Source organism: Trichosurus vulpecula, chromosome 3, assembly GCF_011100635.1.
Source record: "Trichosurus vulpecula isolate mTriVul1 chromosome 3, mTriVul1.pri, whole genome shotgun sequence".
NCBI lineage: Eukaryota > Metazoa > Chordata > Mammalia > Diprotodontia > Phalangeridae > Trichosurus > Trichosurus vulpecula.
Window position 1 is genome coordinate 17,750,703 of NC_050575.1, and position 25,118 is coordinate 17,775,820.

General features: G+C 37.7%; 1 protein-coding gene across 1 annotated transcript in view; it reads right to left on the reverse strand.

Annotated features, from left to right (window-relative positions):
- Positions 1-25,118, reverse strand: part of CDC42BPB (CDC42 binding protein kinase beta) — a 172,787-nt gene that overhangs the window by 69,598 nt on the left and 78,071 nt on the right. The window contains exons 7-11 of the mRNA XM_036752011.1: positions 17,526-17,726; positions 13,663-13,911; positions 7,444-7,523; positions 1,846-2,012; positions 1,604-1,723 (exon numbers count right to left, since the gene is read on the reverse strand). Of these exons, the coding sequence (XP_036607906.1) occupies positions 1,604-1,723; positions 1,846-2,012; positions 7,444-7,523; positions 13,663-13,911; positions 17,526-17,726 (817 nt within the window). The remainder of the gene's footprint in view (positions 1-1,603; positions 1,724-1,845; positions 2,013-7,443; positions 7,524-13,662; positions 13,912-17,525; positions 17,727-25,118) is intronic.

Genomic DNA, 25,118 nt, shown 5'->3' on the forward strand with positions numbered 1-25,118 from the left:
CTTGAGCTGACTTGAAGGAAACCAGGGAATGGAGGAGGTGGAATGAGGAAGAACATTCTATTGCTTGAAATGGAGGCTAAAACATAGGCAACACATAGGATCAAGGCAGCTGGGTGGCACAGAGGATAGAGTGCCAAGACTGGAGTCAGGAAGACTCATTTTCCCGAGTTCAAGTCTGTCCTCAGTCATTTCCTCAGCAGTAACAGGGAATTTGGGAAGAGAGAAGGGTTTGGGGGAGAAAGCTGACAAATTCAGTTTTGGCCACATTGTGTTTACGATGTCTACAGGACATTCAGCTCAAGCTGTCTAAGAGATAAGACAAGATTGGAGGTCAGAAGTTATGGCTGACCAAGGAGATCTGAAAGTCATCTGCATAGAGATGATACCTGAAACCATGGGAACTGATGCTATTACCCAATGAAGTAGTACAGAGGGAGAAGAGGGAAAGTCCAGGATAGGTGTGATATGGATGAAGATGCAGCAAAGGAGACTGATAAAGAAAGATCAAATAGACAGGAGAGAACAAGGATAGGGTAGCCAAGAAAAATAACGATTGAGAAAAGTTCCTATGTCTTTCTAATTTTCTCTGAAATCTTATTCATCATTTATTATGGTACAGTAAAGCTTCATTACATTCATGTACTACAATTTGTTTAGCCATTCTCAAATGGATGGGCATCAATTTTGCTTTTAACTTTTTGATGATACAGAAAGTGCTGCTATAAAAATTTCGGTTATCTATGGGACTTTTCTTTCTAACTCTGGTCTCCTTGGGGATATGGCAGTATTTTAGTAACTGTCTCAGCATTAATTCCGGAATTTCTTTCCAGAATGAATGGGACAATTTACAGCTCCACTAACAATGTGTAAATGTATTTATCTTTCCAGAATTCCTTCAAGTTTGAATATTTCAATCTTTAGTCATCTTTGCCAATTTAATAAGTGAGATGTGAAATCTCAGAGTTGTTTTGATTTGCATTTCACATATTATTAATGGTTTGGAGCAATCTTTCATATGGCTGATGAGAATTTGTGATTCTTCTTTTGAGAACTGTGTTCATATTCTTTGATCCCTCATCCACTGGGAAACAGTTGCTGGCCATTTGGGTTAGTTCCCTATGTACCTTCAAAACCTTATCAGAAAGAAGCAATTGATGTGAGGATTTTTTTTTTGATTTGAAAGCATCCCTTATGGTTGCTACACTGACTCTGTTCATGAAAAAGCTTGTCAATTCACGTGATCATAATTACTCACTTTATCTGTTGTGTCCTGTTTTAATTTTTATAAAGTACTTCACACGCACGCACACACGCACGCACGCACACACACACATGTACAGAAACACACATATTTTGGAAAGTCAATTTTTCTTTCCCAAGCCTACAATTAACTACATTTTATTACAACTAAAGCAACTGGAGATAAGACTATTTCAATCTATTGACAAACACCACCCAAATTTAAACAATTGAGAATATTTTTCATTTGATTTATTTTTTTAAGTGAGAATTTGGTATGCAATTTTTCTTAATCTGGGCAGGTTAACACTTGACACTCCAATATAGAAAGTAAAGTGTTACACATTAATACCAAAACACATACCTGCTATTTTGTTCTTTAGCCGTTCAATTTCCTCATTTAATTTTTTGATTTCTTTATCTCTGTTTGAGTTTCCCGTAGAGCGAGCTGAACTATGAAAGGACTGTACAGTCTGTGTGGATTCTTTAGAGAATGGGGATAAGAATAAAATGTTAGAATAAAATTAAGTTCTGGCTAATTTGGAAATAAATCACAAAAGCTATCGTGCCACAGTGTAGTGACTATAAATCATTTCCACAACTGACCTTGTAATTTTCTGCTCAATTCCAGCTTTTCTTGTTCTAGTCTTCGTATTCTTCTTTCATATGCTTCAATTTGCAGGCTGTTCTCTAGATCCCGTTGTACATCCTCATCTTTGGTGATAGCATTAGATTGCATTACACTTTTTAGAGAGCCTCGATCAGAAAAACAGCTGCAAATTAAAGAAAAGTTTGTTTTAATCTAATAAATACACAGTACATTTTCTTTTTGCATTTTAACAATTGCAAAATAAAATAACGACTTTCAAAAATATTTTTCAAAGGCTTTATTATTGTCTATGGAGCCAAAAACATGATTGCTGTTATAGGTGTTTTAAACTGTTGATTGTTACAAACCTAACAGTAGGATGAAATGCAAGCAACTGGTAAAATTTCTTAGAATGGGACTTTAATAACCTGAGCACATATAATAACAAATGAATTTCATTTGTACTATTTTAGAATTGCAAAAATAAAAACTTTTTTCCCCTGAGTTTAATTTGAATAGAAAAAAATTTCATGGCATTCACCACCTGGGGTAATAGCTTGAAATGCTAAACTTGATGGTATTTGCTCAATAATAGGAAAGTCAACAAACATTTTTTTAAGCACCTAATGTGGTTACAGGTTTATAAACACAGTTCAGATGAGTTATGGTACCTGCCCTCAAGGACCTAATAGTCTATCAATTAGAGTGATAAATACAAATAACTAGAATCCTCTAACCTATTTTAGTAAACTCAATTTAACAAACCTCTCTTAAATACCTATCATTTGCCCTTGCATCGTGCTAGGCACTGGGGATGCAAAGACAAGAATTAAACAGTGTTGGCCTTTATGGAGCTTACGTTCATTCTCCTGAAGGGAAAAGAAAATGGTGCTTACAACATGTATACATAAGCAGATAATAATTTGGGGAGGGAGAGATCATTAGCTTTAGGGTGAGAGATAGGGCAGAGATTAGAGAAAGCATCAAAAATATACCTAAATTGAATCTTAAAGGAAGATAAGGATTCTGAGATCTAGAGATGAGTAAGGACTACAATCCAGGCATGGGGAATGATCTATGAGAATATACAATAGGAAATATCTTAGCTGCAAGGCTGTTTCCATTTTCTCTTAGAAGTAATGGGGAGGGGGGTGGAGCCAAGATGGCAGCTGGAAAGCAGGGACTTGCATGAGCTCCCCTCCAGGTCCCTCCAAACACCTATAAAAAATGGCTCTGAACAAATTCTAGAACTGCAGAACCCACAAAATAGCAGAGGGAAGCAGGGCTCCAGCCCAGGACAGCCTGGATGGTTGCTGGGTCTATCGCATGGAGCTGGGAGCGGAGCAGAGCAGAGCCCAGTGTGAGCCACACCTGGACCAACCAGACCAGGAGCCCAGCAGAAGAGGCCCTAGCATCCTGAATCAGTGAGCTGTGGCAGTTACAGACTTCTCAACCCACAAACACCAAAGACAACAGAGGTTAGTGGGAAAAGCTGCAGGGACAGAGTAGAAGGAGTTCGCAGTTCAGCCACTGGCCCAGGGGCAGAGGAGGTGATGCAGCTCTGAGGCTGCTTCCAGAGCTACAGTTGCAGTTGCTTCTGGCCCCAGGTCCACCTGGTGGGAGGAATTAAGTGGCAGATCAGAGCAGGAGTGCAGAGCCTGGTTGGATCTGGGTCCAATCTGGGTTGGCGGTTCTTGGGGGAGGAGCAGGGCTGGTGTGGCAGAGCTTGCTGTATAGAAATAGCTCTGAAAACAACAGCGCAGCCCCTCAAGCTTGGGACAAAGTACCCTATACTCTACAAGTAGTCATACCCCAACAAAAAACCCAGGGGTCAAGTAAGTTGGCTAGGAACATGAACACACAGCAAAAATGGACTCAGATTCAGACTCAGACTTTGGAATCATTCTTTGCTGACAAAGAAGACCAAAACATACAGCCAGAAGAAGTTAACAAAGTCAAAGAGCCTACATCAAAAGCCTCTAAGAAAAACATGAACTGGTCTCAGGCCATGGAAGAGCTCAAAAAGGATTTGGAAAAGCAAGTTAGAGAAGTAGAGGAAAAATTGGGAAGAGAAATGAGAGTGATGTGAGAAAACCATGAAAAACAAGTCAATGACTTGCTAAAGGAGACCCAAAAAAATACTGAAGAAAATAACACCTTAAAAAATAGACTAATTCAAATGGCAAAAAAGCTCCAAAAAGCTAATGAGGAGAAGAATGCCTTAAAAGGAAGAATTAGCCAAATGGAAAAGGAGATCCAAAAGACCACTGAAGAAAATACTACTTTAAAAATTAGAATGGAGCAAGTGGAAGCTAGTGACTTAAATCAAGCTAGTATAAAACAGAAACAAAACAATGAAAAAATGGAAGACAATGTGAACTATCTCACTGGAAAAACACTAATCTGGAAAATAGATCCAGAAGAGATCATTTAAAAATTACTGGACTACCTGAAAGCCATGATCAAAAAAAAGCCTAGACATCATCTTTCAAGAAATTATCAAGGAGAACTGCCCTGATATTCTAGAGCCAGAGAGTAAAATAGAAATTGAAAGAATCCACTGATCACCACCTGAAAAAGATCCCAAAAAGAAAACTCCTAGGAATATTGTTGCCAAAATCCAGAGCTCCCAGATCAAGGAGAAAATACTGCAAGCAGCCAGAAAGAAACAATTTGAGTACTGTGGAAACACAATCAGGATAACCCAAGATCTAGCAGCTTCTACATTAAGGGATCAAAGGGCTTGGAATATGATATTCCGGAGGTCAGTGGAGCTAGGATTAAAACCAAGAATCACCTACCCAGCAAAACTGAGTATAATATTCCAGGGCAAAATATGGACTTAACAAAATAGAGGACTTTCAAGCTTTCTCAGTGAAAAGACCAAAGCTGAATAGAAAATTTGACTTTCAAACACAAGAATCAAGAGAAGCATGAAAAGCAGTGGAGCTAGGATCTGTATCATGGCAAGAGACCAAGAGGAATATCCCAAGCCTGCTGAGGAGACCCTCGTGGGAGGACATGGGCAGGAGTCCCACAGGATGAGAAAGTGTGGATAGGTTGGCTATTCACCACTGGAAGAGAGAGGAATGCAGAAAAATCCCAGACAGAGCTTCAGATAATCAAAAGTATGAATAAAACAATTCTACCTAGCCTGGATTGGGTTGGTGCAGAAGCTTGCTATGCTGAAATTTCCTGAGACCTGTAGACCAGAGACAAAGACACTGGAAAACTGTGCATATACCTAGGGGTTGGGGATGGGGTGAAGGGGACAGAGAATGCCTGGTTTGGCTAGAACTTCAAGTTCCTGACTGGAAATATGATTGTAAATATAGAACAGGGAAGGAAAAAAAAAGAAGTAATGGGGAGTTACTCAAAGTTTTTCACCAGATAAGATGTCAGAGCTATCCCTTGAAAGGTTTATTTTGGCAGCTGTGTGAAGAATGGATTAGAGAGGGTATAGGAATTTTAGGAGACTTCTGGTAGTCCAGGTAAAAGGTGATGAAGCAATAAACTAGAGGGGTAATCCCTGTGAAAGGATGATGTAGAGACAGAGATAAATGGAAGACTCGACAAGGATTTAGTGTTTGTGAACTTCATTGACAAGGATGAAAGTGGTACCTTGAATAGAAACATTTAAGCTTGGAAAAAGGATGGACTCCAGTTTCATGTTAAACACGTTGAATTTGGGATTTCTAAAGAAGATCCAGAAGAATATATACAGTAAGCAAATGATGATACAGAACAAATTCAGAAGAGAGACTTGGGTTATATACACACATACAGACACACACACACACACACACAGATTAGTCATTTGTGCAGAGATGATACTTCAATCTATGTAAGAAGAAAAAATTACCAACAAGTGAGAGAAAGAAGAGGGAGAAGAAATAAGACTCTGGGACACACTGATGCTAACACAACGGGAAATAGGGAAATAAGCATCAAAGAATACCAGGAAAGAAAGGATAGTCAAGAGTGTTTAAGTTTCATAAAATTCAAGGATTATGAAGCTTGAGAAAAAATGACTTGATTTAGTAGTTAAGAGACAGGGTAACCTTGGAGACAGCAATTTCAGTACAATTCTGAAAAGTATATTAGAGTTACAAAGTAAAGTGCCAGGAGAAGTAAGGACAGCAGCATTTAAGCTGTGATTTAGAAAAGCAAAGGAGGGCATTCTAGACACAGGAAACAACCTAAGTAAAGGACAAAGATCTGAGAAACCAGAGCATATTCAAGAGGTAGAAAGTTGTCCAATCTGGCTAGAGTGTAAAGTATATGGAAGAGAACTACATTGCTGGAAAGGTAGGAGAGCATCAGAATGAGGAAGGTCTTAAAAATGGAGAGCTGTTCAAAATTGTTGAACGGAAGTAACATGGTCAAATCTATGTGAAAGAAAGACCATCCTGGAAGCAGAATGAAGGCCAGGTGGATAGGAAAGAGTGATAAAAACACTGGGCTCAGAATCTAAGTTCTGCCTCTGCCACTAATTTTCTACAGAAATTTAGCAAAGGCACCATCTCTGCGGGTTTTGAGGGAATGTGTTTGAATTAGATAACCTTGTAATCTTCTATGATAAACAGTTATATGACCACTATGTGACTTTTAAAACTACATTGTATAGAGAGATATTATGGTTTTTTTTGTTTTGTTTTTGTTTTGTTTTTAGGGAGGGAGGCAGGGCAATTGGGGTTAAGTGACTTGCCTAAGACATTATGAACTTCCTTGTTCTATTAACCATCCTGTTTCAGGAAGGGTCCATATCTAAGTCAGACTCAGTATTTCTGAGTTTTTATACAATAGCTTAGAAAGGCTTGGCAAAGATAAGTAAGACAAGTACTACGTTTAGCCAATAATATACAGAGAATGGAGCTCTCCAGGGTACAAGAATCTCAGGACATCTACAAAGACTAGTATACTCCAGTTCTAGTCAGTTCTCTCCAGGGAGCAAAGTGCTTTAACTTGGACATAAGATCTCCCTCAAGATTCCTGCCCCATGCCAAAGCAGGTTTTCTACATGCCTCAATGAAAGATCTTTTCCTGGCAACAGTTTTCCATAAACTGAAAGCAGCAAGAGCCGTCAGTCAATGTCTTATATGGCCTTTACACACTGTGGGAAACTATTTTCCTTCCTAACACTAAACTTCTCCTTTAAGACACCTTTTTATTTTAAAATATGAGAAAGAAGATCTTGGGCAGTAGAGTCTTGTGAAGATTCTATCTGATGATACCCAAAAGAAATGAAATCTATAGTTCAATTCTTATAAATGGTTTTGAATCACAGACAAAACTTTTGAAGATCTCTGTTCTGATTGTTTTATTTTTTTATTCTGGCACATGAAATCTAACAAATGACAAGTTTTAACAATATTACTGGAAAATAGGAATTTGAGGGACTAATTTTTACTGTAGAATGTCTGAAGGATCATGAAACAATTATGATCTAAAATTTAGTGTTAACTGCTTCTGTTAATTATGGTGTCTGACTCTTATTACATCAACAAATACCATTAATACTAACACCTTACAATTCATGACCACTCAATAAAACAACCATTTATTTAATTTCAAGTTACTAATCTGTTATCTTTAAGTAATAAATCAAGACATACCTTTCAGTTGTAAATGTAAAACCAATGAATGGCAAATGTAATCCAGAGAAGCCTGTATGAGAGCCAGGAGGTACTATTTCCTGCAAAAAAAGAAAAATACACAGAACCACACATAAAAAAATAATATTCAAACAAAATAAGAAAAAAAAAACCACAATGTAGTGAGGGGAAGAGGGCACCCCTGTATTTTTGGTTCCTGCCTTGTGGTTGTGTATCTTAAGAAATGCATAACTTATTTCCAATAATTTTTAGATGTTTAGATGAGGAAGAAAAAGATTTTCTAGGACAGAACAACAAGGCCATTCAATCATTGGACATCTCCACTTGGCTCACAGGATTTCAAGTGGAAGGAATCTTAGAGTTTATCTCATCCAATTCCTTCATTTCATAGACAGCTAAGCAGCAAAGTAGATGGAGCACTGGGCCCAGAGGCAGGAAGAACTGAGTTCAAACTCAGGTTCAGACACTTACGGGCTATGTGATTCTGAGCAAATAATTTAATCTCTAGCTGCCTCACTTTCCTCATCTGTAAAGTGGAGATAAAAATAGCACCTATTCCCAAGGTTGTTGTAAAGAGCAAATGGGACACATTTAAGTCACTTTGCAAGCCCTAAAGTGCTATATAAGTGTTAGCTATTACTGTTATTCTTAAGGCCTAGAGGGGGAAGTCGCTTGCCCACAATCACGAGGGTAATAAACACCACACTCTCTGATTAATAGTAGGCCATATGAAATCATAAAACAATCAGATAAATTTAAAAAGTAAATTTATGATGATTTACATGATTGCTTATTTTTGTAAAAATATGTGTTGAGACATCTGCAATTAATTCTAAACACAAGGTGTGTTTTGTATAAGCAGCTCTGAAAACTTTACTCTGTGTGTGTGTGTGTGTATGTGTGTGTTGTGTGTAGTACCATTTCTAGTTAAACACATGTCACTTACAGAGTGAGCCACTAAGGAAATGTCAACTAGTCAAGAGGAATTTACTTATTATGTAAGTGCTTAATAGAATGTACTAAGTGCTAAAATGTGCACGTGTTTAAAGATAAGGTGGAAGATAAAAGCCTAAGTTTTCATCAAACATTAAACTGGACAATTAAGTTGAATTCATAATCACAAATGTAAGCTGGCTTACGAAATAAAGGAACATTTTTTGCCTAAAATTAGATAAACTGCAAGTCTGGAGTGGTTAGAAAACATGGGCTTTGGTCCACTTCAATTTTATTATTTAGTTTAAGGGTAATATAGTAGATTCTTTAGCTTCAGTAAAGAGAAGGATAACAGAGAAAGCAAATTTCACAATGTAAAATACTTCTTTATAGTCTCAGAAAAACAGTACCAGCACTAGCCATATTTTTGCTCTTTCTTTTCCATATACCATGATGTGGTCATTTCCATTAGTACTCAACCCAGTACTTAAAATTAACTAAAATATACAATTAAAATTGGAAGAGAACAAATTTACATAAATGAAGGAAATGGAACTGAGCATTCTCACTAGATGGGGTTTTCACTGAACCACAAAAAAGGGTACTCTGTCACATTTTTCTAAAGAGTATCTATCACTCCCTGAAGGTAGTAGAAAGAGGTACTGGATTTGGAGTCAGAGGAACTGGGTTCAAATTTTGGTGTTATTTGCTACCTATGTGACTTTGGGTGAGCTGAGCTGCCTGTAGCTCAGCTTCCTCATCTGTAAAACAGGTTGGACCAGATAACCTCTAAGACTCTTTCTAGTTATAAATCTAAGATCCTATGATCTTAAAATAATAAATAATAATAAAATGTCATAAGAACAAAAAACGAATAGCACATTAATTACTTCAGGATGCGGAGTTATTTTTTAGAAGAATTACTTTGGTGAAGCAATGTTCATTTAACTAAATTTCAATTATTTTACTGCTAAACTATATCATTTGTTTTGGGCTGAGAATGTGGGTAATATGGGAGCAGAATAATTTGCTCTATTATGGAAAAAATGCCATTGTATAAGCTGTAAAGTCTGATGAATCAAATTAAACTTATCATATAAAGCCAAATTTCTATCAGACCACAGTAAACAAATTATAGAACCAAAAACCAAATGCACGTCTCTGAAATTCAGTAACAACAATCAATCTATAGGGGATCATTTTACGTTTCCTGGCTTTTTATTTTATACATAAAACATTCTATGCATTGTAAATACAGTAAATGCAGAAGTCTAGTAAGTTGCATTAGTCTGTCCTATTTGTTGACTAAGTGAAAGAGCATTAGACCAGAAACCAGAACAAGGTGCCATAATGGCTGACTTTTATATAGTGCTTGACAGTTTATAAAGCATTTTTTATAGTTTAATCCTATTAAAAACTTGTGACACAGATAGGTTTGAATCCTTGCCATCATTAAGAGATCACTTAAGCTGTACCTTAGCATTGTTATCTACAAAACAGGGAAGGTGTTACTTGCCTCAGACTTCATTCAATTGTTATAAACCTTCAATTCAAAGCATCAATCTCAGAACTCAGAAAGTAAAAGTACCACGTTAACCTGAGTTCAGTCTGAAATTTAGTATTCCTCACATGCTTATGTATCCATTTTCTTCACCGCCGTTTTCTTTTTTTAATTTTTTTTTCTGGAGGGGGGTAAGGCAGGGCAATTGGAGTTAAGTGACTTGCCCAAGGTCACACAGCTAGTGTGTCAAGTGTCTGAGGCCACATTTGAACTCAGGTCCGCCTGACTCCAGGGCAAGTGCTCTGTGCCACCTAGCTGCCCCCACACCACTCTTATTTTCATTTCCTGTACCTGTCTTTAAAACCTGGGTTTGCCGATGAGTTCCCTGATCATTCCTGTATCAAGTATACCCTTTTTTCCTCATCAGAATTGTTTCTTTTTCTTGTCCCTGGCTTTTGGACTTAAAAACCATGCCTCTGCAACTGTCTAGTCCTACAACATCCCTCAGGGCCTGGGGGCTGATACCCCTTCTGGCCCCTTTTCTCTTTAGTGGCCTCCATTTTGTGGAGGGGCACAGAGTGGTCTTTATTCCTCTGCTGGCCCTGTTCCTAGTTCCTAAACTTTAAAACTATGCCTGAGTACTTTTATCTCCTACCCTTCCAACTCAGCTTCTCAGCTTTTCAGCTCCCTCTGGTCTGCTGTCTTCCCCCTCAGAATGTAAGTAAGCTCTTTGAGGGCAGGGACTTTCTTTTTTGGTTCTATTTGTGTTCCTGGGACTCAGGTGGTTCCTGGCACACAGTTAAGCACTTAATGAATGCTTAGTTTCTTCCCTTCCCTCCTTCCTGGTTTGACTTTTACCTATAGAATTTTTAGTGCATGAGCTCCTACCTAAACTTTCTCTGAATTCTTTGAAATCTGTTCTTCCCAAATCTAGAACATATGACAGACCTATCCTCTCTCATCAATTCTAAGATAAGAGTGTTCACTGTCCCTTCCTAGGGATCATAATCATTTGCATCCCAACAATCAATTATTCCTTATAATCTCCATTTTAAATAACATTAGCGCTTGGTTTTAGTTCAGAGGCAGAGTTCCACCAGAAACTTGGACAAATGATAGGCCCTATCAAGCATCTGTGCCAGGTATATGTTTCCCAGACCCACTTATTTCCTCATTTTACTTCCAGGGGCTTTCAAACATACTCCAAAGACAAATACTCTTTCTATGTCTATTTCCGCTAATCTTTTACTCTTCTGCTCACCATACTTCCCCCTTCTGGTTCCCGGATTCCTTCAGATGAATATTTTTACATCTTTAATACTAATCAGCTCATCATCTATCCTATTCCTTTGGAATAAGGTATACCCTTGCCAGAGTCATACTGAAATCACAGGTAGGTTCTGGCAAGTCTCAGTGATACATGATGCCCAGTTTGCCTTCTTGCATCAGCATCTAGTCCCCCTTAACTGTTAACCACACATTGTGCACTTTTTGTATAAACATGTGAGTCACTTATTTTTACTGCTGGCTTGTTTCATGGAAACCCATGAATTTCTGGTCATCTGTACATTATAGCTACTCTCTACGGTATGTAGGATGGCTGAAATGTAGGCAACTTTCTACCTCCCCTAAACATTCTTACCAGCCCTTGTTGGAACATAACATGCTTGGCCATTCCCAGGTTATAATTTGTGGTTCAAAAAAATAAAAACTCATTCCCAGTTCCCAACTTCCCAAAACTGCCTTCCCTTTTTGGAGCCCTTGTGACCCCTCTTCATGACCAGTAAACACAGAAAGCCCAGTTTAAGCGATCTCTTCATTGGTAAATCTGATGACTTTTCTTACTCGCCATCCTCCTTAATTCCTCTACCACTTCTAACGTATCTTCCTCCTAGATGATTTTCCTCTCTTGATTTTCCTGATGACCACTCTTTTCTGAGTCCCTTTTGTTGGATCATCATCTATATACTACCACCTCACTGCCATGAATATTCTCTGGAGAACTGCATTAGGCTCTCTCTCCCTTTTTTGTCTGCTCTCTCTCTGATTTCATGTGTACTCACGGATTCAAGTATTATTTCCACAGAAATATATGTATTTGTGCGTACGCATACTCACATGTGCATATATGAGGACGCATACATATGTACATATATATACACGTACTGTGTGAGTATGAATAAATATGTACAGCCCCCCAATGCCTCTCCTGTATTCCAGTCCTGCACCATCACTTTCCTGCAGGTATCTCTTCATGGAATTCCCCCTTGAATCTCAAACTCAACATGTTCAAAACAGAATCAATTAGCTTTCCCACCAAAACTCACATTACCCCAAAGGCCACTATTTCTATGGAGTATACTAGCTCCTTCCCAAGTTCATAACCTCTGAATCACCCTTGACTTTACCCTTCCTTTTATTCCCCACATCCCATCAGTTGTCAACCTTGTCAATTCTACCTCTCCATCTCTCACATCAGTCCCCTTCTTTACCATTATGTGGCCTACACTCTTGTTTAAGACCCTGTAGTAGCCTCTGAATTAATCTCTGTTTTCAGTTTCTCCTTTCTTTGACCCATTTTATATAAGGTTCCAAAATATTTTGCTAATGCATAGGTCTAGCCATGTTATTGCTTTGCTCAAAAACCCTGAACTCCCATTTTCTCTAAGATAAACAAACTTCTCAGCAAACCATTTAAGGTCTTCCATATTAACTTAGCTACGTTCCTATCCTTATTCCACAGGACTAACCTTCACAAACTCTACATGCCAGCCAAAGGAGGGTATTCGCTGTTCTCCAAACTTAACACTCCATTTCCTTTCTCTATGAATTCTCTTATGCTATCCTCCTATCTGGAATACATTTTATTCTCACGTCTACTACTAGAATTCTTGCTTTCCATCCAGGTTAGACTCAGGAGCTAACACTTTAGTTTAACACTAATATGTATATATGCATAAAATTACTTTAAAAGGAAAAAAGCACACAAATACAAATACTATTCCTGATTCCCCTGTATTAAAGCTTTCTTCCTCGCCAATTTCCCTTTTACCATACTTATTTGCATACATGTTATATCGCCCTCACCAATACCCAAGTAAAACATGAGCTCCCTGAAGGCAAGGACTTTGATGCTATCTCTGCATCCCCAGAATCTAGTATAGTAACTTTATAGTATAGTATAGTCTCTTCATAAATATTTGTCAGATTGAATTGACACAATTCTTAAAGGGCTATGTCACATTTGTGTAGTCACTCTGTCATCTACCCTTGATGATATCATCTGTAACTTAAAAAAAAAGGGATAGTTTGTCTGTAATGTAACTTCTGACTAAAATTTAAACAGGACCTTCAGATGTATTAAGTGCTTTCCTCAAAACAAGCCTGGGAAGTAAAGCAGTCACCCACAATCTAATTACAAAGAAATAGGATGAATGGGGTTAAGTAATTTACGTAAAGTAACACAGTTATCAAGTGGTGGAGCAGGAATATGTACATATACAGAAAATTACTTTAAAAGGAAAAAAGCATACAAATACAAGATATTATATTTGCATAGATAATCAAACACAGAAGCATTTTAGGCTAGTTACAATGCAAAATTTAACTGAGAGTCTTAGACCATGACATCAGAGAAAGTACAAAGGAAAAGGTGCCAAAATTTCAAAAGTCACAAAATTTATCTTCGGAAACCAATTGCTAAAAAAGAAACAGGGAATAAAATGGCATGTATTTCTCATGTGAAGCTATACTAATAATCAATAAAGCAGTGTTTGTATGCTTACCGGATTTCTTAACACATCATCATCTACATCAAAATTTGATGTGTCTGAAGGACTGCTAACATCTGGAATGTAAGGCGCTTCTAGATTTCGTATATCTTCCCAATTTATTCCTTCAAAAAATGCATGCCTTTTGAAATCTTCTATTCCATTCTGTCCTAGTCGGCGCTCTCTACTACAGATGAGTCTTTGAATGAGGTCTTTTGCCTCCTCAGATACATCTGTGACATGAGAAGGAAACTGAAATCGCTCCTACAAAAAAGATTAAGTTCAACATTTATTCAGATATATGCAGATACATATATTGAAAGGAATGCCAAAATTTATGAAAAACTAAGTGGTAGACAACAGTAATCAAAAGAGAAGTTGTAGTTCAAAGTTCAAGAGTCCAAAAGTAATTCTGGAATGGTAACTAAACACCAGTCCAGACTAATAAAATTTTAAAACCAGAAAGACAAAGAAGGGAATTTTCAGATTTAAGTTTGGTTATCGAATTGGAAAAATGTAACCTGTTGTATTTGGGTCAGGTAGAAAAGTATCACTTAAAATCAACATATACCTCTCTCTTTTTTCATCTACTGAGACTCCTCCTTATGTGTCTCAATTTTCTGTGAAATACCATATTATGGGAAGTTAAGTCATTTTAGGAAGAGGATAGTGATAGCCTATAACACTTCTTTTGATTTTTGTTTGTGGGAGATGGACGAATACTGTTGTCATAAGATGATGTTGGTATTTGAAAGGTATGGGCTTTTTGAAGATAATGAGAAGGAAAATAAAGGAAAAATCAAAAGGTAAGATGGAGGAAAAGAAGAGGTAAAAGAAAGGCTGAAAAAGGGAAAAAGAAAGGATGCGAACTTTACTATTTAACTTGACTTTTCCATTTGTGAGAACCAATTTGTAGATTTAAACCTTAGAGTTTAAGTCTGACAAAAAGGCCAAGTGTAGTAGGGAAGTCAATATTTTTATACAGTTGCTTCTTAAGTATAATGTGGCATGTGTTATCTCAATAGAGTCTATGAGACTCAAAAGGGACACTCAGAGACCACCTAATTACCCGGAGGTAGAAGGAGTTAAGTAACCAGGAAAAGAATACCAAAAAATTGTACTGATTGTACTGAGCTTAAATACTTCAAAAATGAAAATATTAATCCAATGGTAGAAAAGCCAAATATTCACACAATTTGCTTTAACAAAAAAGTAAAGAGTGAATATTATCTATTTGGACAATGTTTATTGAACCTCAGAGGACACAGAAAACTTCTATGTATTTACTTTGGATTACTTAAATTTAGCACTCTGTACCCTGAAACTTTTAAGAACCCAGATTCTTTGTACCATTTCCATTTCCTCATGCCCACTGTGCCTTTTGTACAAAGTAGGTAAAGATCAATTACTCAACTTATTAATGGTTTAAAAAAGGAAAAAAATTCTAGACGACAAAGAAATCCTCTGACCCTGGCTTCTCTTTCTCTCTTCCTAAAGCAGTCTCAGCTTTAGAAGAGGAGCTGAATACATTTTTCAATAAAGGGTAGGGAAGCTATTTTTGAAAGTTTTGCCTTTCTTTTGGTGGGGGAGGCAGTAAGGGGAAGAAGCAAAGTGAAAGGAAGAGATGAAGGGGCCTAGAGTTAACCTTACCTAGAGTTTATGAATATTCATAATTTAATACCTTAAAATTCACTGCTCTATTCAAACATATCATATAACAATGAACAAAGCTGGAGAACCACTGATTTAAATGACAGCCATAGCCAAACACTACTGAGAAAAAGGTGACTTGACTAAACTGAAAATGCAAGTTGATAACTGAAACACTGATCTGTAACTTAAACTTTTAGTAATCAGCAATAATTTTCCATCATATACTTTTTGGCATAGAGAACAGCTACTTATGCTTCCCTCACTTGCTACAAAAATGAAAAGAATACACATGATAAAAAGACTCTCTACACCCAAAAGCTTAAAAATGTTAACTTTCCAAAAGTGATTTCAGGTAGCATTTCTGAGCAAAATACATTATCTTGGAGCCACTATTTTTAACCATATGTGAATTTTCAATTCTAAATCCTAGGCATTTTTAAAAGTAGTTTGACAAGTTTTTGTCATACTATAAGATAATCTGTAGGTTCATCAAACTTCATTGTGGGAATGCTTTGATTTTTTTTTTGCTATATAACATTTAAAGGTCAATTATCTTTATAATTCATATAATTTACAAGTTCAGCTTTTTCATAAATTATACTAAAATTACGAAAGCTGTTTTTCATTTATTGGAAAATATTTTAGATCAAGTGTTTCTAATAAGTATTAATATAGAACACAGACAAATTTTTAACATATCAATTCAATCACTCAAGAGATAAAAGCATAAACTTTTCACTTTACTTTTCAAGTCAATAGTTTATGAGAAGTTAGCTGATATTTGTGGTAAGAAATCTGATTAGGAATGAAATTTCCAAACATTAACCGTTACCAATATTTACCATTTTTAAAAAAAAAATCAAAACAATCATAAATTTTACTTTTCTTCCATCTTTAGAACAGAAAAAAACTCATATATATCCAAATTTCTCAAAAACAATATCTATTAATGTCTTGTATAAAGTAATTAAGTTTATTTCAAGAAAAACTTAAAGAGTAAATAACTTTAAAATGTGATAATTACATACTTAAGAAATCTTATCTTAACAGCACATCTTTTGAAATGAGCTACACTCTACAGAAAGGAGTAATCTGTGGATAAAGTTAGGATACTTTAGGAACTGCAACTGTTTGTGGCCACTGGGGTACCATTTTGTAAACTGTGGCATGATCTCATTCTACATATGAGTGCTCCTGAAAAAACTGTGTAAAGTGAATAGTTGATTTGATTATTCATATTTTCCCACTGTCTTTCCTTATAGTTTTAGAGATATCTTCTCACAGGAAAAAAAAATGCTAGTATTACACTTAAAAAAACAAATACAATGGCTTCAAAGGTCCTTTGTCAAAGCTTCTTAATGTATTTTGTAGTTCCACTTAACTCCTCCCTACAATAAATGAGATGACTGATTCTCATGATATTTGCATACTCATTAAATATCAAAATAAAATTTTAAAAAATTAAATATTTAAGCATAAAATAATTAATTTCATTTTAATAGGTAATCTGATTCTATGGCACTTGATCATTTAAAAAGCCATACTAGCGATGACACTGTTTAAAGTATTTGAAATGCTAAATGGTACTGAGATTTCTTTTTTTTTTTTGATGGAGGTCAGATAATGCAAATCTTAATGAGCTGAACTCTAACAATAAATGGTTTACTGTCCTTTAAGTGTGCAAATCAGGAAATTTTATTAATTTTCTTCAGTATGTTTGCTGACAAACTGGTAACAAAGGGGTTCTAAGTAGCTCTTACCTGAATGACCCAGCAGGGCATCTCTGAAGATGTTTTTGTATCAATCCTCAGAGTCTAAATGCTTTAGCAGAACTTCAAATGAGCAACAAAAGACACCAAATGAATTGGGTCATTGCCATGCTTTAATTTTGTATGTCTGAAGATATATTAAATGAACACGTGTAGAGTGATACTGACTGACCAATAAAATATAGCAAATGGAACACCAGGAATTTGAAACAATTATCATGTTATTCTTAAATACCCTAACATGGATCCAAAGAGGATATGGCCTAATAACTAGCATATAATGTGGTCTTAGAGATCAAGTCAAGAGAAGAAAGCTCTTCATCTCAATTAACATACACTTAGCAAATCATATCACTAAAATTCCCAAAAGGACCACTGATGTGGGTACAATTACATTATTTTACATATACAAAGGAACAAATACTATACTACTTATTTAGAAATACCATTTCTTACTTCATGATTCATGATCTTTCCATAGGTTTCCACTAATGATTCTGCATAAAAAGGTGTTTCACCATATAGCATTTCATACATGCAAACACCCAGAGACCACCAATCACATTCTGGACCATATTTTCCCATTCCATCCTCCATTGCTTGTAGAATCTCAGGTGAAATGTAGTCAGGTGTACCCACTGCCACAGAAGATTGGACCTTAAGGAAAGAAAACAAAAGATTTCAAATTAAACCTTAGAAATCCACCAACTGCTCAATATTTCTGGTCATTTAAGCTTCTCTGAGGTTCACTTTTCTCACCTATAAAACTGGAACGATAAAATGTGCACTACATTCCTTATAGTTATTTCAAGAAATAATGACTTATAAGCTGTAAAACACTACAGAAATGTAAGCTATTATTAATACTTCCAATAAAATTTTGCTACTTTTACAAAGAATAATAACTATAAAAGAGAAAAGGAATAGTCATGGAAGAAAGTTAAGCTAATGATCATATTGTGAAAGCCCAGTATGAATATGCAAAGTTCAAGAGATAATTTTTAAATAGCCAAATTATGTTTCTCTACCTCAATATTTAAAAAAAAAACCTTACAACATAAAATTAAATATAGATTCCATGTTAGGATAGCTGTCTTTAAACATTTGAAAATAAATTTGTTTTGCTTGATTCCAGAGTGCAAAACTAGGAACAAGGGGTAGAAATTGCATTTCATATCAATATGTATTCCGTTTCCACATCCCCAACCCTCAAAAAAGCTTCCTAATAATCAACGCAGTCCCAAAGTGTAATGTGGTTTTCTCAGGACATTATAACTCCCCACAACTTAAGGTCTGCAGTGGAGATAATGATGACTTAGGTCCTAGAGGGTAAGTGCTGCACGAGATGACTCAGGAGTGCCCTTTCCACTCTGTATTCTATGCTTCTCAGAGGTGACTTAAGTTGAGGAAGAAATATGTCTACATAACTACAAAAGAGGATATGATCATACTGATCTTCCACACTACACTAGTTTCTATATTGCAAATTTTAGTTTAAGGTAAGTCTTAAGTTTTGCTTGCTGAAGTAACACACTGTCTCAACATAAGAGGGCTCACCCAAGGCAATCAGTCCACAAGACATGTACTTCATGTACATTATTATATAAAGGTTGTGAATACATTGAAAAAACTCTAGTTGCATTAGAGTACTCTTCACTGACAGACGACAACCTTTCTACCCTTTAGTAGAAAAACCTTCATTGCTATGGCCAAACAATTTCATTACTTGGCTAACCTACTAAAATGTATAGCAAGACATGTAATGTTAACATGCAATTTTACAAACTTTATCTCTAGGTTTTACTATCTTGAAAAGATTTATTACAAAGTAAAATGGCAAAAGAAAATTCTTTAGTTCATTATTTCTCAAAAACAAGGTTGATGACCAATGGTCCCTTAATTGTAATAAATCTTAATTAGATGGCCGCAAGAAAAAAATTATGCCACGCAGAGTTCAGTTTAATTATATGTCTCCAATGTTAATAAGACACATTTTACAATATTCAATTATCATTATCGTGCATAGTAAGAAGGTTTAAACTGTAAGTAATTTTTGTAGATGATTACAATTAGTATGACCTCTATAAAAACAAAAAAAAATACTTCTGAGATCTGTTTGAGGTGTGGGGAGACTAGATGGAGCAAGAAGCTGCTTTGAAGATTTCTGAAAAGCCTGAAATCCACATCTCAGAGTGACTCAGGCAGCTAAGACTCCTAACTTTTATATTTTTGCAGGGGAGACCTGTGGCCTAGGTATTTGGAGGCTAGACACTATAACATCCAGTCCTAGGGCCTAGTAGGGAAGAATAGCAAGGAAGTAACCGCTGCTTGACTTGTCTTTCCCTTACTAGCTTCCTATCTCAAAACTGAAACCAAGACTGCTTGGATTTCATCTTAGACAGATAATGAAGGTGATGGTGTGGCCCCATCTTAATGCCAGGCAGCCCTAGGACCAATGTCTGTGCTATTTGAAAGAGCATGAGATGTGGAATCAGCCAAAGCCTGAGTTTGATTCCCTTTCTACCACTTGTGAATGTGTGAATCTGGCAAGTTATTTAACTTCTGTGGGCCTCTGCTGCATGGAAGTGTCAGAATGGGGATAACATGAGCTTTTATCAAGTACTTACTGTGTGTCAGGATAACATAAATAGCAAAATTATTTTAAAAATTAAAATGTATGAAATATTTTGAAATTATAAAATCTATATGGTGTTATAGAGGCAGCAGTAGGGCATACTGTAAAGAGCCCTGGTTTGCAGTGAGAAGACCTGACCTGGGTTCAAACCCCAGCTTTGCTAATCAGTAGTTGTACGAATGTGAATGAGGAATTCTTCCTTTCTTGATCTGCCCTGGATGATCCACCCGGTGCTTAAAACTAGGATCTATGGTCTATAACCTGGAGCCACATCTATCTGTCAACTCAGGACTCTTGTAAAGCATGAGATGCATGCAAATCTGAATGAGAATGAGGAAGTCCAGCTCCTTTAGGTCCCCTTCATTACGGGTCTATTATGGGATGAGAAGGACTAATCATTCACACTTCTGTAACTAAAAAGTATTACACAAAATAGGTGTTTAAAAAAACCAGACAGTATTATACAACAGGAAAAAAGTGCCAGACACGGAGCCAGGAAGGTCTTAAATTCAATTTTACTCTTGAAAGCTGTAAGTGATGTGCTAAGCTTTACCTTCCTTACCAACAGGGATAGTGGTAACTGTAGCACTTATTTTACAGAATTGTTGTGTGGATACAATGAGTGTGGAAAAGTGCCTGGTAAACACCAAAAGGTGGCATGAATGTCTTCTATTCTTTTAACTTTAAACTCGTCTGAATTAAATTTAAACAGATTGATTTCCTACCTGAGATACAATGGGGGAACAGGAACCTTGACTGGGAGAGCCCAGAAGTCAACAGTAATTTTGGAACTTAAGTGAGTCAGTCAACAAACATTTGTTCAGTTCCTAGTGCATCAGGCACCATGTTCTGTACTAGGTCCCTGAGAGAGGCCAGGCCTGGGGGAGCTCTGGATAACCATGGGACAAGAAAGGACAAGAGCACTGAGCTCAGGGTGGGCCTCAGATCTAACAGTGTGCTAGAGCAGCAAGGGTGCTGGACTTAGAGTTAGGAAGACCTGGATTCAAATGCCACTTCTAGTACTTATTGGATATGTGATTCTGGGCAAATCACTTCACCTCCTTGGGTCTCAGTTTCTTCATATATAAAATGAAGGGGGTGGACTAATTGCTAAGTGATTTGTCCAGGACAATGTGTCAGGGGCAGGACTTGAATCCAGGCCTTCCTGACTCTGAGGCCAGCTCTCTATCCACTATACCACACTGTCTCTAATAACAATAAGAATAACTAGGGGTAGAGCCAAGATGGCAGCTGGAAAAACAGGGGCTCCCTTAAGCTCTCCCCCAAATCCCTCCAAATACCTGTAGAAAATGGCTCTGAACAAAGTCTAGAGCTACAGAACCCACAAAATAACAGAGGGAAGCAGGTCTCCAGCCCAGGACAGCCTGGATGGTCGCGGGGAAGGGTGTATTGCACCTTACTGGGAGCCAAGCACAGCCTAGCATGGAGCACGCCAGGAAAGACCGGGCTGGGAACAGATCAGCTGAAGCAGGCCTTAGGGACACGAATCAATGAGCTGTAGCAGTTACCAGACTTCTCAACCCACAAACCCCAAAGACAACTTAGCAGGTCAGTGGGAAAACTGCTGGATCAGGGTGAGAGAAGTGCCTGGCCCAGCCCCAGGGGCGGCAGAGGTGGCGAAGCAGCCGCAGGAGTAGCAAGAAGCTCCTGTGGCTGCTTCCAGAGCTCCAGCAGCAGCTACTTCTAGCCCCAGGCCCACCCGGTGGGAGGAATCAAGTGACAAATCAGACCGGGAGTGCAGAGTGCGCTTCGCTGGCACAGAGGCAGGGTTCTCTTGCTTTGCCCTGCTTGGATCTGGGTTGCAGTCCTGGTTGGTAGTTCTTGGGGGAGGAGGAGCGCTGCTGTGGCAGAGCCTGCAGTGACTACGGAGAGGAAGTCCTCCTGGTAGCTACAAGGCAGAAAGAAGTGCTTACACTCATAGACTAGAGCACAGGTCAGGAGAGGAGTATTATACCACCTCAGAACAGAATTAGCTCTAAAAACAACAGTGCAAGACCCCTGAAGGTTGAGACAAAGCACTCTCCACTATGAAAGCAGTCATACCCTGACAAAAAGCTCAATTAGCTGGCTGAGAACATGAACAAGCAGCGTAAAAGAATCTTTTTTTGGTAACAAAGAAGATCAAAATATACAGGCAGAAGTGAACAACGTCAAAGAGCCTACATCAAAAGCCTCCAAGAAAAATACGAACCGGTCTCAAGCCATGGAAGAGCTCAAAAAGGATTTGGAAAAGCAAGTAAGGGAAGTAGGGAAAAACTGGGAAGACAAATGAGAGAGATGCAAGAAAATCATGAAAAACAAGTCAATAACTTGCTAAGGGAGACCCAAAAAATACTGAAGAAAATAACACCTTAAAAAATAGACTAACCCAAATGGCAAAAGAGCTCCAAAAAGCCAATGAGAAGAAGAATGCCTTAAAAGACACAATTAGGGAGCAGCTAGGTGGCGCAGTGAGTAGACCACCAGCCCTGAAGTCAGGAGGACCTGACTTCAAATCAGGCCTCAGACACTTGACACACTTACTAGCTGTGTGACCTTGGGCAAGTCACTTAACCCCAACTGCCCTGCCTTCCTCCCTGCAAAACAAAACAAAAGCCAGAATTAGTCAAATCAAAAGGAGGTCCAAAAGAAGAAAATACTACCTTAAAAATTAGACTGGAGCAAGTGGAAGCTAGTGACTTTAGGAGAAATCAAGATATTATAAAACAGAACCAAAAGAATGAATAAATGGAAGACAATGTGAAATATCTTATTGGAAAAACCACTGACCTGGAGAATAGATCCAGGAGAGATAATTTAAAAATTATTGGACTACCTGAAAGCCACGATCAAAAAAAAGAGCCTAGACATCACCTTTCAAGAAATTATCAAGGAGAACTGTCCTGATATTCTAGAGCCAGAGGGTAAAATAGAAATGGAAAGAATCCTCCCATAACCTCTTGAAAAAGATCCCAAAAAGAAAACTCCTAGGAATATTGTAGCCAAATTCCAGAGTTCCTAGGTCAAGGAGAAAATATTGCAGGCAGCTAGAAAGAAATAATTTGAATATTGTGGAAACACAATCAGGATAACACAAGATCTACCAGTTTCCACATTGAGGGATCAAAGGTCTTGGAATATAATGGTCTGGAGGTCGAAGGAGCTAGGATTAAAACCAAGAGTCACCTACCCAGCAAAACTGAGTATAATATTCCAGGGCAAAATATGGATTTTCAATAAAATAGAGGACTTTCAAGCTTTCTCAATGAAAAGACCAGAGCTGAATGGAAAATGTGACTTTCAAATACAAGGATCAAGAGAAGCATGAAAAGGTAAACAGGAAAGAGAAACCATAAGGGACTTACTAAAGTTGGACTGTTTTGTTTACATTCCTATATGGAAAGATGATATTTGTAACTCATGAAACCTTTCTCAGTATCAGGGTAGTTGAAGGGAATATACATATATAGAGAGAGACGGCACAAGGGGAGTTGAATATGAAGGGATGATATCTAAAAAATAAAATAAAATTAAGGGGCGAGAAGAATATATTGGGGCTGGCTGGAAAACAGGGACTTGCTTAAGCTCTCCCCCAGGTCCCTCCAAACACCCGTAAAAAAATGACTCTGAACAAATTCTAGAACTGTGGAACCCACAAATTGGAAGAGGGAGGCAGGGCTCCAGCCCAAGAAAGCCTGGATGGTTCCTGGGAAGGGTCTATTCACACGGAGCTGGGAGCAGAGCAGAACACAACCCAGTGTGGGCTGCGCCAGTTCCAACCAGATATGGAGCCAGGCGGAACAAGCAGTAGAGTACTGAATCACTGAGCTGTGGCAGTTGCCAGACTTCTCAACCCACAAACACCAAAGACAACAGAGAAGGTTAGTGGAAAAACTGCTAGAGTGAAAGGAGTGCCCTAGCCCCAGGGGCATGGAAGTGGTACAGCTCTGGGGCAGCTGCCAGAGATTCAGCCGTGGTTGCTTCTGGCCCCAGGCCCACTCTATGGGAGGAATTAAGTGGCAGATCAGAGCAGGAGTGCAGAGCCTGGTTGGATCTGTGTCCAGTCTGGGTTGGCGGTTCTTGGGGGCGGAGCAGGACTGGTGTGGCAGAGCTTGCTGTATAGAAATAGCTCTGAAGACAACACTGCAGCCCCTAAAGCTTGGGACAAAGTACTCTATACTCTACAAGCAGTCATACCCCAACAAAAAACCCAGGGGTCAAGTAAGTTGGCTAGGAACATGAACACACAGCAAAAATGGACTCAGATTCAGACTCAGACTTTGGAATCATTCTTTGCTGACAAAGAAGACCAAAACATACAGCCAGAAGAAGTCAATGAAGTCAAAGAGCCTACATCAAAAGCCTCCAAGACAAACATGAATTGGTCTCAGGCCATGGAAGAGTTCAAAAAGGATTTGGAAAAGCAAGTAAGAGAAGTAGAAAAATTGGGAAGAGAAGTAAGAGTGATGTGAGAAAACCATGAAAAACAAGTCAATGACTTGCTAAAGGAGACCCAAAAAATACTGAAGAAAATAACACCTTAAAAAATAGACTAACCCAAATGGCAAAAGAGCTCCAAAAAGCCAATGAGGAGAAGAATACCTTAAAAGGCAGAATTAGACAAATGGAAAAGGAGGTCCAAAAGACCACTGAAGAAAATACTACCTTAGATTGGACTACAGCAAGTGGAAGCTAGTGACTTTATGAGAAATCAAGATATTATAAAAGAGACAAAGGAATGAAAAGATGAAAGACAATGTGAAATATCTCACTGGAAAAACCACTGACCTGGAGAATAGATCCAAGAGAGATAATTTAAAAATTACTGGACTACCTGAAAGCCTTAATCAAAAAAAAAAAAAGAGCCTAGACATCATCTTTCAAGAAATTATCAAGGAAAATTGCCCTGATACTCTAGAGCCAGAGGGTAAAATAGAAATGGAAAGAATCCTCCCATAACCTCTTGAAAAAGATTCCAAAAAGAAAACTCCTAGGAATACTGTTGCCAAATTCCAGAGTTCCCAGGTCAAGGAGAAAATATTGCAAGCAGCTAGAAAGAAACAACTGGAGTATTGTGGAAATACAATCAGGGTAACACAAGATCTAGCAGCTTCCACACTGAGGGATCAAAGGGCTTGGAATATGATATTCTGGAGGTCAAAGGAGTTAGGATTAAAACCAACAATCACCTACCCTGCAAAACTGAGTATCATGCTCCAAGGCAAAATGGAGGACTTTCAACCTTTCTCAATGAAAAGATCAGAGATGAATAGAAAATTTGACTTTCAAACATAAGAATCAAAAGAGGCATGAAAAGGTAAACAAGAAAGAGAAATCATAAGGGACTTACTAAAGTGGAACTGTTTTATTTACATTCCTACATGGAAAGATGATGTGTGTAATTCATGAGACCT